At 48.7% G+C, this 14,939-nt stretch overlaps 1 protein-coding gene across 1 annotated transcript in view; it reads right to left on the bottom strand.

Moving 5' to 3' along the window:
- OPA1 (OPA1 mitochondrial dynamin like GTPase) overlaps positions 1-14,939 on the bottom strand; it is a 51,611-nt gene that overhangs the window by 33,530 nt on the left and 3,142 nt on the right. Inside the window, exons 3-6 of the mRNA XM_032224856.1 lie at positions 12,460-12,556; positions 9,805-9,912; positions 8,442-8,492; positions 719-786 (exon numbers count right to left, since the gene is read on the bottom strand). Of these exons, the coding sequence (XP_032080747.1) occupies positions 719-786; positions 8,442-8,492; positions 9,805-9,912; positions 12,460-12,556 (324 nt within the window). The remainder of the gene's footprint in view (positions 1-718; positions 787-8,441; positions 8,493-9,804; positions 9,913-12,459; positions 12,557-14,939) is intronic.

The following is a 14,939-nucleotide window of genomic DNA, read 5'->3' as shown; positions in this document are numbered from 1 at the left end:
GGAGCTACGGAGATTCTCCTTTATTGAGGCACAATATTAGCCCACTGAATCTCCTCCGCCTGGTCTGGCCAGCCCAAGAGCTGGGGCACATCTGGGACCCCAGAGGGAGGGGCTGTGTGAACCACACCCAATACCCCCCTCTCCTCTGACTTCCAGCAGCCTTTTCCGTAAAAGCACCGGGGGAGTAAATGCCATGAAAGGGAACCCCCATCCCGGCCGTTCCTTCCTCATCCTCGGGGCTCCTTCCTGAGCCATCCCCCAGGGAGCCCACCGGCCCAGGCTCCACCCGCCCCATCACCTGCCCATCAAGACCCCCAGAGCAAGAAGAGGAACTGGGGTGGGGGCCAACGCCAGGATTTCCTGCCAGTCCTCAAGGGTTTCCCCGCCATTGATTGATGCAGGGAAAAATGTGGAGAGCAATTCCAACTTTCCCCTTTTAAAGATTGTAAACAATTGTTATTTTGTTCAATTCCATGTTGAAGTCTGGGCACCCATTGCAAAGAAACTTGAAATTACGCAAGGAAATGCATTTGTTGCCTGATTAGGAACGACTCCTCGGCAATATTTGTCTGCTGGCTCCTTTTGGCCACCCAACCCCTGGTTGAGGAAGTCCCTGCGCTGGGAGGCCCTGAAAGGCAGAGCCCCTCCCGGGTAGCCTAGGCTTTTGCCGAGTCTCTCCCTCCCCCTCCAGAATTGGCTCTGGGCCTTCCCAGCTCACCTTCCTGTGCTGCTTGTCACTCTCGCCTCCCTGGTCGGTGGCTCTGAAGGCCGAGTCTCCCGGAGAACCTAGGAAGGGAGAGAAAGGAAGGGCTTCCGTAATGCACCAGCCAGTTTCAGAAGGACCCAGAGATGTCACACCATTCCTGCTCCACATTCACTCCGCCCGCCCATCCGCTCCTTCCCTTCCTTCCTTCCTTCCTTCCCTTCCTTCCTCCCTCCCTCCCTCCCTTCCATCCGGGGCCAGCAACCTGCCTGGGCCCTGCTCAGCAGACTGACCATACTGGGGGTTGGGGTGGGGTGGGGTAAGCTCTTCTGCAGTGGGGGGGGGGGGCTCCTTTGAGAAAGGCAATCCTGGCAGTTTCCTTTTACCAGCCTCTCCAGGGGACCCTGGGACTTCCCTCATGCGTTATTTGTCATCCCCGTTTTGGAATGTCCCAGTGGGGCAGAGCCCAACGCAAACTTCCTCCAGGCAGTTGGTAAGGAGCAGGGCACTGCAGTGCGGCCACATCCACTGTCCCTGGACTCCCCCTCCAGCCAAGGAAAGGGCTGGGCCCGGCAGAGGCTGCGGAGATGGCAGTGCTGCCCCCCCCCATTCCATCAGGTCCCTCTGGCTGGACCCTTTGGGACCCTCTTTCCAAGCCCCGGGGCAGCCGCCTGAGAGTGGGCCGGGCAGCACATAAACGCAATCAATAGACAAAATCAAACCAAAAGGGGGAGAGGTCCAAGGGCTGCTGGAGCAACGGACAGAGTGGGGAGGCTCTGCTGCCAGAGGGGGATTGGGAAAGAGGCACCTTTGCACAGCCAGCGAGGCCACCGGTTTTGACTTTATCAGAGCCGAGTTGGGTTCGCAGCTGTTACACAAAAGGCTCTTGCGGTGCGATGCCCATTTCCCTCATCCGACTATGTGGAAAGAGGCATTGCTTAAGAACGGTAATAAAGCAATTAGCAGCAATTGCAAAACTCTGATTAATAATCTAGAAATGTATTAAGCGAGTCTGATTTATCTCTTCCCAGCTGGCTTAAAGGTAGAGGGGCAGAATCTTTTGTGAAGGAGCAGAGCTGCCTCGAGCCATTCCAGGTGGAAGGCATGGAGGAAATGACCATTCACTCACTCACTCACTCACTTTTTATATCTTACATTTCTGAGCCCCCTTTCCCCTCCCTTATCTCTTGTCTGTGGAGATTCTCAGCCATCCAGGTCCCGGTTGGGCCCAAGGGGTTTTTTCCCAGGAGGCAACTGGACTTTCTTGTTTTTCTGTGAAGACTTTTCGCTTTGTCTCCCAGAAGCTTCTTCAGCTCTGGCCGGATGCCTCCTGGATGAGAAGGAAAATGTCTTCAAAGAAAAACAAGAGAGCCCAGTTGCCTCTTACAAAAGCACCTTTGGGACTCCCTTCAGGTGCTTTTTCAAAAGGTTTTGCTCCTCATCCAAGAAGCTTCATTGGTTCTGAGGGCGGGGGTGGTGGTGGAAGGATCTGCACCATCAAAACCCATGAAGCTCCTTGGATAAGGAGCGAAAAGTCTTCCTCCTCCTCAAGGAAAATGGGGCCTCTTGGAAAAGCACCTTTGAGCTGGAAGACTGAGAATCTCTAGAGATGTTTATTCCACCTGTACTCTGCCAATTCTGTTTCTGCCCCCCTGGGGAAGAGGGGGAGAAAAGGGGGGTCCTGGGGAGAACAGGAGGAGGCGAGGAAGCTGCAGGAGGGAAGCCGGGAAGGGGTCATCTGGAAGGTTAGCTTGGCAAAGCGGCCGAAAGAACTAGGAAAGGATTTGCTAAAGTAAGAAGGGTGGAGACACACAGGGGCGGCCTTGCTCAGTTCCCAAAATCTTCCCTGAGGCTGCAGCTTATTTCAGAGCCAGCCTACGTGGGAAAAATGCTCTGTTTGTGCCACCAGAGCTCCTGGAGTGGGGAGAGGGGATGGTCTTCGGGTACAGCTGATGCCCCGTTCTGTTGGCTAAATGAAGCCACTGATCAATGGGCCAGCTTGTCTCCCATGGCTGGAGGTTTTCAAGAAAAGCCTGGGCAGCCGTTTGTCCCAGGTGGTAGAAGGACTCCGGCCTTGGGCAGGGGGTTGGACTAGGAGACCTCGGAGGTCCCTTCCGGCCCTTGGATTCTCTGGTTCTAAGGCTGAAGGCAAAACCCTGGCTGGGATGGTGCAAGGAAGGTGAAGCTGGCTTTCCCACCTGGCCTCCCCGGGACTGAAAAGGCCAAAAGGAGAGCGGAAGTTCAGCCCAACTTCTCCCCAACCCCAGGCCCCTCCGAGCTTATGTAAACGATCCTGCTTTTCAGTAACATATTGGTACTGAACTGAATAAAAGGCAGAAATCCACTAACAAGGAACCAGGAAACTGAGCCTCAGCCTATTTATTTTACATAGGTTCACACACACAAATTGAGGGATCATCAGAGGGACATTCTCTCTGGCATTATCGATGCGCCAGGAATGCACATTTCACTTACCTGCCACTGTTTTGTTTCTTGCAGCTTGAATGGAAAAAGAGGGTGAGAGCTATCACAAAATTCCTTTTTCCAAAAGTACTTTTTCCTGACTTTTCTTAGTTTCTTCCCTTTGAAAACGTTTCACTTCTCAACCAAGAAGCTTCATCAGTTCTGGATGAGGAGTGAAACGTTTTCAAGGAAAAAACCAAGAAAGCCCAGCTGTTTTTTCGAAAAAGGTTTTGGGCCGACCATGACCTGGGTGATGGAGAATTTCCATACACCAGATTCCCTTTTCCAATTTTCTTTCCCTTAATTATATGATTTTATTGTAGTGCTTAAAACTGGTAATCCATTGAATCACTGCAGTGAATGTATTGAAGATCTAAAAGATTCTAAAATGTTCCTTTCTATACAACTCCAGAAAAGCTACCTACCGTACGTAAAGGTACTTCGAAGGAAACATGGGAAACGTAGTTTTATCATGCCCGAGAGACATGTAAAAAAGCCAGATCATTCTGGATTGAAATACCTAGGCCGATACAAAGAATTTCAAAGACTTCGATTCAACTGAGTCCACAGCTTTTCTTCTTGGGGCTAATGGAGCTAGAAAAGGGTCACGGGAGGGAAAGCGGAGGAAGAGGATGGAACTAGAAGATAGCAAAATTAACTTGTTACCTTTATTAGTGACTAGGAACCTCATATGGACTTTTTTCTTTAAAAAAAAAGGAATTTGTGATTTATGGGTCTGATTATTGGGAAGAGCAGCTTACGAAAAAAGGAACTTATGATGCAATTTTAATATAAATGCATTTATAGCCGGTGTCAAAAAGAACAGAAGCCGCTTCTTCAATTTCTATTCCCCCACCCCTAATCTATGGGATTTTTTGCATTTTGCTGCATTTCTTTTAAAAATGATTTGTATTTTTCACTGATTGTTTTATATATGTGATGTTTTATAAGATATAAATTTGTTTTATAGTGTTATATTGCATTGGTGTACACTGTCCAGAATTGCTTTTCGGGAGATGGGTAATCATGTGAATTTGATTAATATTTCTTTTTTTCTTTCTTAATTATTCACTACTTTTATTTACTTTGTTTTCTAATATTGGCATTGCTTTTATTTTGTTTAAAAAATCTCCAATAAAAATATAGCAAAAGATCCTAAATCAGTGTTTCTCAACCTTGGCAACGTGAAGATGTCTGGACTTCAACTCCCAGAATTCCCCAGCCAGCATTCACAGGAGACAGGGACGGAGGAGGGGGGACCAGGTGGTTCATAGACTCTGGGGTCTGCTGAAGTGTGAAGCGAATGCCGCTTTCCCTTCCCCAGATCACATGCACAGCTGAAGGAAAAAAAACGCTCTGGGAAGATCAGGAAGCAAATCAAATACTTTCTGTACCATAAAAGACTGTCTGGACTGAGAAAGGCTGCCACTGGGGATGGAGGCTCTTATCGGCCTTCTGGAAGATAATGCAGCAATTAAACGAAACAATGAAAAAGGCCTTATCTCTTATCTGGTCCTGTCCGTTTGTGGAGCAATTTAGCACTAATTATCTTGTGCTTAGTAATGGTGACATTACAGCTACCTGGAGAACTTTCTGGGCAAAAAGCAAAATAAGTGGGCCACTCCATTCCACTCAGGTATATTCTCACCTGCCTCAGGTAAATGGCAGCCCCATTTTATAGGCCAAAGGGCCCAGGGAGCCGGTCAGATCCTCCACCAGAGTCCCTTCTGCATGCCCCCAACCCCCTGGTCCGTGGCCTATTGGGAACCGAGCCATGCAGTGGCTGTGGACGTGAAACCACCCCCTTCCCCCAGCTGCTGCTCCAGGGAGCCGGAAAGGTTGGGTGACGCTGCCCTACAGACCTGAGGGGACAAAATAGGGGCTCGATGTGGCTGTGTTGATATGTGTGATTATCTCTCTTATGAACAAGGGCGTCCATGGACTTAGGAGGCAGGTGGAAGAGGGTCCAGGAGAGGCTGGCTTTAAAGCTGAAGCCTCGAGAATGCCTTGGCAGCTGCACAGAAGGCAGCTTATAGTCTCTCGGTGGATGTGGGGGGACCTCCAGGGAGGCTGGAGGGAGGTGTTAAGAGGGGCCCTAGCCTGGAGCCCTCGCAGACTGGCCTGGCCTCCCCCAGAACCCCTGAAGCCTCGTCTGACCGTCAGTCTGGAGAGATTCTCGTAACACGGGCGACTAGCAATAAACCTTCTTCTTGGTACAATTCATGAGTGGCTCAGGTTATTTGTGTCTCACAACGCAAATGCGCACAGGATGTTGTTTCCTCCTGGAGAGCCAGAGTGAAAGGGAGCTGCCCCCCAGAGCAGCAGCGTTGAGAATGGCTCAGGCTGATGAGCCCCTGCTTGGCCTTCCCTGGGCCACTGGGATCTCTCAATCGGGACAGATGTATTGCTTGGAATTGTGAAATCCTTCGCACATTCTTGCACAAGGAGGTTTGGTCTTATCAGAACGGAATTGGATTAGCAAGCTGTGCTCCTGAACACTGGCTCCGTTTATGCAGGAGGAATGGCTTCCTGAGACTAAGGATAAAAGAGCCTTGGTCCAGCAAATGGAAATCACTCAGTCTGCCTATAGACTCTTCCTAAGAGTTCCCCACGACTAGCTTGGAGAATCAGAACAGAGCTGGAAGGGACCTTGGAGGTCCTCTAGTCCAACCCCCTGCTCAAGCAGGAGATCCTATACCATTTGAGACAAAAGCTGTCCAGTTTCTTCTCAAAACCTCCAGTGATGGAGCACCCACAACTTCCCTTCCACTGGTTAATTGTTCTCATTGTCAGGAAGTTTCTCCTTCGCCCCAGGTTGCTTCCCTCCTTGATTAGTTTCCACCCATTGCTTCCAGTCTTGCTTTCTGGTGGAGAAAAGGTTGACACACACATCCTCTTCTCTGGGGCAGCCCCTCAAACACTGGAATATGTTCTCAGGAGATGACCTAAGGCTGCCACATCAGGCTGGACGGCTCCCCTTTTTCCTCCCTGCCCCCCTCCCCCATCTCTCCCTGGAGTCTCTTTCCAGCCGGGCTGGATTCCCTTAACGCAGGAGTCTCCAAACTTGGCAACTTTAAGACTTGTGGACCAACTCCCAGAATTCCCCTGTCAGCATGGCTGGCTGAGGAATTCTGGGAGTTGAAGTCTGCAAGTCTTAAAGTTGCCAAGTTTGGAGACTCCTGCCTTAAAGAAGCCGGGTGGATTTTGGTTATAGGTCTGTAAACCACCTGGGATATCAGGGCATGGGATTAATTGGGGGTCCCACCCCCAAATACAATCCAGGAATTAAGGCAAATTGTAGGAAACCCTCCCTGCAGGGCTGACCCTCCGAACCAAGCAGCTGGTGGGGGTAGAAGTTGCCCCTTCTGCCTTGCCCTGCCCTAGGCGTCTCTGCTGCTTTTCCCTTCCCCACCCACTGGGTGAAGCTGCCCAGCTTAAGTCCCGTTCCCAGCAGGACCCCCAGCTGGGAGGCTGGCAAAGGAGGCTCAGCCCAGCATCACCCACCCTGCCTGTGTCCCCCTTCTGGAGGTGGCTGGGGCAGCCTAGACGAAGGTGCCCTCTGCCTGCCCGAGGCTGACTTGGGAGGAAGTCCAGGGGCAACCAAGACGCAGCCATGTCTGAGAGGCTGCCTTGATTGGCACACGGTGGCGTAATTCAAGCTCCTGGCGTCCACCTTTCAACCCCACAGGGCTGGGGGCCCCACTGCCTTCCTTACAACCATGCCAGGGTCTTCACTCTGCCAGAGATGCCTCTCTGGGAATGCAGGAAGCTCCGCTGGGGAGGGGCAGGAAAGGGTGCCAGGCTGCCTCAGGGTAGGTGCTGCCCAAGGGGGAAGCTTGGCTCCCACAAGGAAGCCCCTCTCCCTCATCAAGCTCTGATGGGTTAAATTGGACTACCAGGACTCATGTGAATTTTGATTTGAATTGGGGTTTGTGTCCTGTTTTTATTGCTGTAGGCGGTCTTAATGTGACCATATTAACAGATAGGCACGGTAAGGTTTCCGTCATAAGATCAAATAAACAAAAGAAATAAATCAAATAGAAGGTGAGCAAAATGAATAATAGGGAGGATGACAGCCTAGCCTTGAGAAATGTGAATCGTTCACACGGTGAAGACCACCCAGGACTCTGAAAGGGGAAGAAAGGGGAGACGGAGCTGCAGAGGAAGGGAATCTGGCAGAGGATCGGGGGGGGGGGGGGCATTCCAAGCACCAATGAACCGTCAGCAGATCTGGAAGGGCCGTTCCCAGTGCCAGTAGCTGCTCCCCAGGGCAGAAATGAGGCCAGGCATCAGAAGGGGGCTGGGGGGGGGGGAGAAGGATTCCTCCAGAGAAGAGGCAGGAAAGGGCTCCTTGGCTTCAACCAGAGAGTGGGGCGGAGGGGGGTAAAAAACGGGGCATGGCTTGAGAAGACCAAAGTCTGGATCCTGGGACGGGGGCCATTGGGGGCCAAATCGTGGTGGGTGGGTTTTGGTTTCGGCCCCAAGAATCAGAAATCGATTCACCCCTCCATGAGCGAACAAGGTGATTAAACATTATTATATTGTGTTTTAAAATAGTCTTAATTGAAAATCAGAGAATTTGATAATGATATTCAATATTCCAATAATGAAATGACAAAAAAATAGTAATTTCTGCATCATTTGTAATTTAAACCTACATTCACATCTGGAAAGTGTGAGTATTTGAGATGGCAACAGTGAACATCTACATATTTTAAACTATATAGTATTATGTGATATAATATCTGCCCAGATTCTCCATGACTAACGGGACATTTTATAAAATAAACGCTTTCAGCAACTGCAGGCTTGCAATTTACATTTCACCAAATTCACCAAAATGGCTTTCCTTGTTGCTATTTATCTGAAGGGAAAGAGGGCCCTTGAATATTATTTCAAGATAAAATGTACTGACCTTCCCCTTCTGCTTCACTGGTCATTTTGAGTGGTTATGGGGGCAAATTAAAATCAATGAAATAATTTTTTCCCCCAAAAGGCCCTGAATTTTCAGGCATTGATTTTTCACTTTTTCTTAAAAACTGTTTTCTACAACTGAGAAACTCAATCGATACCATCAGGGAAAGGCAATTCTATTAGCCTGACTGGGGCTTGCCAAGACTAGCTCTCAAGAATTCCCAAGTTTGAAGAATTTCTAATAAAAGAATCCACCTTAACCGAGCCACGGTCTCCGATTGCTGCAGTTTATTTGTCATTACAGTTTTTGAAAAAGGGAGGAATATTTAAATGAGAGTAAAGAAAAGTGCATTTTACACACCTAACAAGAGTAGATCAGAAGCTCCTATGACTTCATTAACCAAATTGTGACCTGTGAGAAACCAGCAGAAGGAGGGGAAGAAAATTATAAACACTACAAATGGCAAAGGAGAGGCAATACCACCTGGGGGGATCACAACAAGGGCCACACAGACACAACCACAACTTCCTCAGAGACGGCACACCAAGAGGTATCGACAAGGGGAAGGGGGGTCCACGAAGGGAAAAAGGGGCCGGTCCAATTTCCAAAATTGAAAGTTCATAGGAGGGTCTCATCTACTGGCCCTGAATTTCTGAACATCCTTCCAGAACTTGAGACTTTGAAAATCTGAATTTCCTCACCACACATCCGGTCCCCCCCCTAAATACCCCCCCCCCGCAAAACCAGGGCATTGGAGATTTCCCCCCATCCAGCTGCTGTCTTCTCTTCCGCCCCCCCCCCCCTTCCCACAATCACATCTGCTGACCGGCATGGTTAGGCCAATGCTCAATGCGGCCTCCATAGAGAGCGCCCTCGCTGAGGAAGACGAAGGTGCAGAATCAGGGCAGGGATTAAACCTCTGGGGAGGGGGCGCATTAGGGGCAGCCTCACAGCAAAAACTGAGAAGAAACCTCTGGGCCTGTGACCTGAAAGAGCCCAACGTGGCACAATTGTTAAGGGCAGCTTTGCAGGCAAACTCTGCCCATGGCTGGGAGTTCGATTCTGACCGGCATTGACTCAGCCTTCCGTCCTTCCGAGGTTGGTAAAATGAGGGCCCAGACGGTTGGGGAAAAGATGCAAAACATTGTGAATTGCCCAGTGAGTCTCAATGCTACTGCTAGTGCTAACAGATGCCCATCAACATCATTATCATCAGGAGCCACAGTGAGAGTGCAGTACTGCAGGCTGCTTCTGCTGACTGACGGCTGCCTGCAATTTGGCTGTTTGAATCTCACCAGGCTCAAGGTTGACTCAGCCTTCCAACCTTCCGTAAAATGAGGACCCAGATGGTTGGGGGGGCAATAGGCTGACTCTGCAAACCGCTTGGAGTGGGCTGTAAAAGCCCTGGGAAGCGGTATATATGTCTAAGGGCTACTGTTCTCTCCTCCTGGAGACTAACCTTCTCTGGACAGGTGGCCTCTCCCAGGCAGGACCCTCTTCCTGGGCTGTCTGGGTCTCAAGAGAGCTGGGGGGGAGATCCAGCAGTGGGGCTGTTTGCAGGGGAGATCAGGCCCTCCTGTTTTCCACAAGGCCTACGATGCTCACCCCTTAACCCACCCGCCCCCCAGAGTTTCAGATTCATGGGGTTAAGAAATGCAAAACGATTCCCTTTCCAGCTTCTCCTTCCACGTCGCTCCGCTTGGGGATCAAACAGTTCCCTTACCAGGTGTGAAGAAGCCGGATAAGGAGCTGAAGCTCTCGCTGATCTTGTGGAAGTCGGGCATCAGCTTGGCCAGCTCCTCAGAATCTGGAAGAGCCTTTTTAAGTTTCTCTAGGAACAAGGAAGACGGGAAAAGGAGTCAACTCCAGATTTGTAATTAAAAAAGAAAGTTTTGCCTCCATTTAACCTGTTGCAATTTGCAGAGCGTTTCAGGCAGCGACACTATGAAATCTGACTGGGTCTCCCTCTGCCAGCCAAGGGGGCCTTCAGAGGCTGAAGAAGAAGAAGCCCCTTCTTTGCAGTCCCCACCCTCAAAGGGCCACCAGCACCAGCAGTCTCAGCTCACAGGACGCCCAGAATGAACGGCTCATTTGTACCCCCGGATGGCCCCTGCACACACACACACACACACACACACACACACACACAGCTAAGACTTCTACCCGTGGGAGGGCAGGGCAGGTCACGCACTTTGCCACAAGATCACTGCTGGGGGTGGGGTGGGGGACCTGACGGCCTCACCTCCAGCTGGAGACAAGAGCCCAGCATTTCCCCCAAAGACCAGCTGGACCCAGGCAGGCCCGGAGCTCTTGCGAACGGGGCAGCTGAGGCCCTGGAAGGATTCGATTCCGCTGCCACCCACGGAGGGCTGCTCTTGGCAGAGAGAGGCTAAGGGCAGCCGCCTCTTTTATCATGAGAATTGGGGGAAGGGGGGGAATGGGAAATCCCGTTCTTGTTATACGTCACCTATGTAAAGGTCGGCCCAACAGCGAGATGCAAATTTAATCATCCATAAATAATATTAATACAAGTCCTCGTCTTAACACAGTTCATTTAGGGAGCTGTTCAAAGTTACGACGACATGGGAACATGTGACTTAGGGGCATTTCCTGCAGTCGCTGCTTTTGCAGCCTCCCCCTCATCACGTGATCAAAATTCAGACGGTTGGCAACTGGTTCATGTTTATGACGGTTTGCCGTCTCCCGGGTTCACGTGACCCCCCCTTTGCGACCTTCTGACAAGCAAAGTCCAGGGGGAAGCCAGATTCACTTAACAAACCGTGATACTAATTTAACACCTGCAGTTATTCACTTAACAGCCGTGGCAGGAAAGGTCGTAAAGTGGAGCAAAACTCACTTAACAAATGCCTTGCTTAACAACAGAAATTTTGGACTCAATTGTGGTCGTAAGTGTGGGACTATCTGTATACAAGTCAGTCTACAACAGTGTTTCTCAACCTTGGCAACTTGAAGATGTCCGGACTTCAACTCCCAGAATTCCCCAGCCAGCGAATGCTGGCTGGGGAATTCTGGGAGTTGAAGTCCGGACATCTTCAAGTTGTCAAGGTTGAGAAACACTGGTCTACAATTTAAAAAAAAAAGCAAATTTATAAAACGTTACAGCAAAAAATAAAATCAAAATCTAGTAAAACTATCAGTGGAGCAGCATGTTTTCATCTCCCTCTCGAAGGTATTTCTTTTTTATTGCCTTCACTAGAACAAACTGCTAATAAAAATCTTAAAGTAAAATGTTGAGAAAGAAGATACATTTCTATAAGCAGCTGAGATAAAAGTGAAAATAATCCACTGAAATGATTTTTTAAAATCCTAATGTTCCTGTTTCTTATTTTTTTTAAAGTAATTTTAGTGTTGGTTTAGGCTTATTTATTATATACCATATTTTTCGGAGTATGACGCACCTTTTTCCCTCAAAAAAGAGGCTGAAAATCTGGGTGCGTCTTATACACTGAATGCAACATTTTTTGCCTTCCGCCCCCTTCACCAAAATGGCCGTGCAGAGCCTTTAGGAGGCTTCCAGCCATTTTCTGCTCTATTTTGCCCCGCCAGCCCCCAGGGGCACTGTATAAACTTCCTAAAGGCTATCCGTGCCCTTTTTTGTGTGTGGCAAAAACAGGCTCATTTTAGCTAAAAACAGGCTGTTTTTTCTTATTTTTGCCCCCCTCCCAAGAGCACTCTAGAAGCCTCTTAAGGGCTATTCATGCCTTTTTTTGGAAAAAAAAAAGGACCAATTTTCACAAAAAATGGGCCATTTTTGGAAGGTTTGCAGAGTGCAAAAACTTTTTTTTTTTTAAATTGCCTCTTGAAAACCTTGGTGCGTCTTATACTCTGAAAAACACGGTATTTGTTGGCTTGACAATGATACCTGATTTACTCAGCCTGTTGGATAGGATAGTAATAAATAAAATACAGGAAGAGAGAGAGAGAATGCAGCGGTTGTGCAGCAGCACCAGGCCAAAGCGTGGCTCTGAAGGGGTGTTCCAGCCAGGAAAAGTACCTGAGTTCCAGATTCCCCCTGTATGGAAAAGAGCTTAAATGTCTTGTGTGCGTTACCAACAAGACAGAAGAGGATATAAACCGGGAACGTTATCCTCCACGCCTCCTTTGCCACAGAGCCCAAAACGAGCAGAGGAACGGGGGAAATACGTGGATCGCTCAGATTTCCTCTGAATTCCGCGCACTGCCCAGAGCCACAAGGAAGTCAGGCTGTATAAAGTCCATAAGCAAACTTTTCTGAAACGAAGAACTGAATTCTAAAGAAAACAAGGGTGGCAATGCTGTGTGTACCCCAGATTAGCCCCACAACATCCATGGAGGACCCAAGAGATGGAATCGGCTGACAGGAAAATGAAGCACCAACCGAAGTCGATGTACTCGTCCATTTCCCAAAGGAAGTCGGGAACGATCCATTTGTATTCACTGAGGTCCGGCAAGGAATCCTTCCACTGGTTGTAGGTCTAGAAGAGGCCGGAAAAAGGAAATCAGGTTTTTGCATCCATAACACAAAGTCTTGAAAAAGCACAGGTAGTCCTCGACTTACAACAGTTCATTCAGTGACCATTCAAAGTTACAACGTCACTGAAAAAAGTGTCTTAGGACCATGTTTCACAGTTACGACCTTTGCGGCATCCCCGTGACGGTCACGTCATCAAAATCCCGATGCTTGGCAACTGGCCCATACTTGTGACCACTGCCGTGTCCCAAGGTCACGTGATCCCCTTTAGTGACCGTCTGACAAGCAAAGTCAATGGGGAAACCAGATCCACTTAACAACCATGTAACTAACTTATCAACTGCAGTGATTCGCTTAACAACTGTGGCAAGAAAGGTCGTAAAATGGGGCAAAACTCATTTAACAAATGTCTCACTTAACAACAGAGATTTTGGGCTGAATTGCGGTTGTAAGCTGAGGACTACCCACCTTCCAGAAAACCCAGCCCTGATCAACTGACGTGTGAATAAATCCACTGATTTAAGTTAATATCTGAACGTGTCTTTGAGACTGGAAAGGTGGCACAGCAGCACCAGGGCAGGCAGAGGTAGACTGAGGTGGCTGGCAGGACGGCATCCGAGGTGGCTGCCTTCTGGGTATCAAATCGCCACCCCTGAGATCCCCCCCACCCCCATAAATTAGTTTACTGAGCCCAATTAGTCGACTGAGAAATGGCTGCTGATGAAAGGCAGGCGGTGGCTTTTGTTTCTTCAAACGTTCTCTTCTGCCCGTCTTGCCAAGAGGGGGACTTAGGTGGCTCACAACCAAGCACAGCTTTTGGACAGAGGGATGATCTATCAGGTCAAGGGTCAAGCCCACACCCAGGCCGTGTTCGACTTACGACCGTAAAGGACTACAGAATTTCCATCGTATTTGATGAAGGTCCTATATGTCACCCATGTGACTGGAGATGATTTTAGGACTTTATTGCAGTGGTTAGTAAATCAACAGTGTGGTGGTTAGGTGAATGCAGAGGTCATTAAGCAAATCAATTTATTCCTGTGGGCATTTTTTGCCAGAAACCAGCAAAAACCAGTGGTAAATCTCAGCCACGTGACCACAGGAGGGCCATAAGAGGCGAGCTGTTGCCAAATGCGGTCACGTGACCACAGGGGCACACATAGTTTTGGGCAGGTCTGTCGTTAATTTCAAATGGTTGCTAAGTGGCTTGTTGTTAAGAGAGGACTACCTGTCCTACATGAAGCAACCTGCATAGAAAGAGCTCCCACCCTGATGGGTGGCCTTCAAACCTTACAAAGGCCGACTGGGGACTTTTGCTCCGACTCCCCCACCTGAATCCAGGTTGAGGAGGAGGAGGACTTGGGGCGGGGACCCATCCTCCTGGGCTGCCGTTCTACCAGACTTCAGAACTGTATGGAATCTAATTACAGTGGCCATTCAGAACTGGGTAAATGCTTATTATAGCTGTCAGGGCATCCCTAAGGAGCTTAGGATATGCCAGGCTTAACCTCTCTTTAACAGGAGGAAAACCCATCACTAAGAAAATCAAACCCACAGGGATATATGTCAGAGGGTAGGAGACTTAGCAATGGTATTTTGAAACACAGCCACTCCTTGTTTAGCAAACCATCTTGGTCAGCGACCGTTCACAAATACAATGGAAATGAACAAAATCACTTTCCAACCAAAGCTTGCCAATAATTAAGCCCTGTGAGGAGAGATTAAAGGACCTGGATGTGTTTAGGGCTGAGAACAGAAGATGGAGGGGACGGAATGTGATAATATTGACAAGATTCACACAGAAGTCAGGAAAAGGAATCGTGGGATTGGAATGGAGCCGAAGGATAATCTAATATTGCTTGTTATTTTATGAAAAATGAACGATTATTTTAAAATGCCCTGTGCCCACCAAGGAAGACAAACATTTGCTGGCGCTTGCTTTAAAAAGTGTTCATGTTTGCCACGGATCTTACGGGCATGAAGAAAAACCCAAACCAGCTTGAGCACGACTGATGACGAATTTATTTTATATTGCAAACTTCTGAATTAAAGGTATCTGGAGACAAAAAATTGGGACTGACCCAGCACAAGGTGGGGCTTTAGCTATAGACACATCAGAATGAATAGCTGCCAAAGAGAGACTGGTTTTCATAATGTGACTTAAGCTGGTGAGGATTTTCTTTTTGATGTCAGGAAATGATTTATTTATACAGGTAATCCTCAACTAACAGCCACAATTGAGCCCAGAATTTCCGTTGTTAAGGGAGACATTTGTTAAACGAGCTGTGCCTCATTTTACAACCTATACCCGCCACAGTAGTTAAGTGAATCACTGCAGCTGATGAATCAGTAACCTGCTTGTAAATTGACTCTGGCTTCCTCATGGA

This window comes from Thamnophis elegans, chromosome 10, assembly GCF_009769535.1.
Source record: "Thamnophis elegans isolate rThaEle1 chromosome 10, rThaEle1.pri, whole genome shotgun sequence".
NCBI classification, from domain to species: Eukaryota; Metazoa; Chordata; class Lepidosauria; order Squamata; family Colubridae; genus Thamnophis; species Thamnophis elegans.
This window is presented reverse-complemented; position numbering and strand designations above follow the sequence as displayed.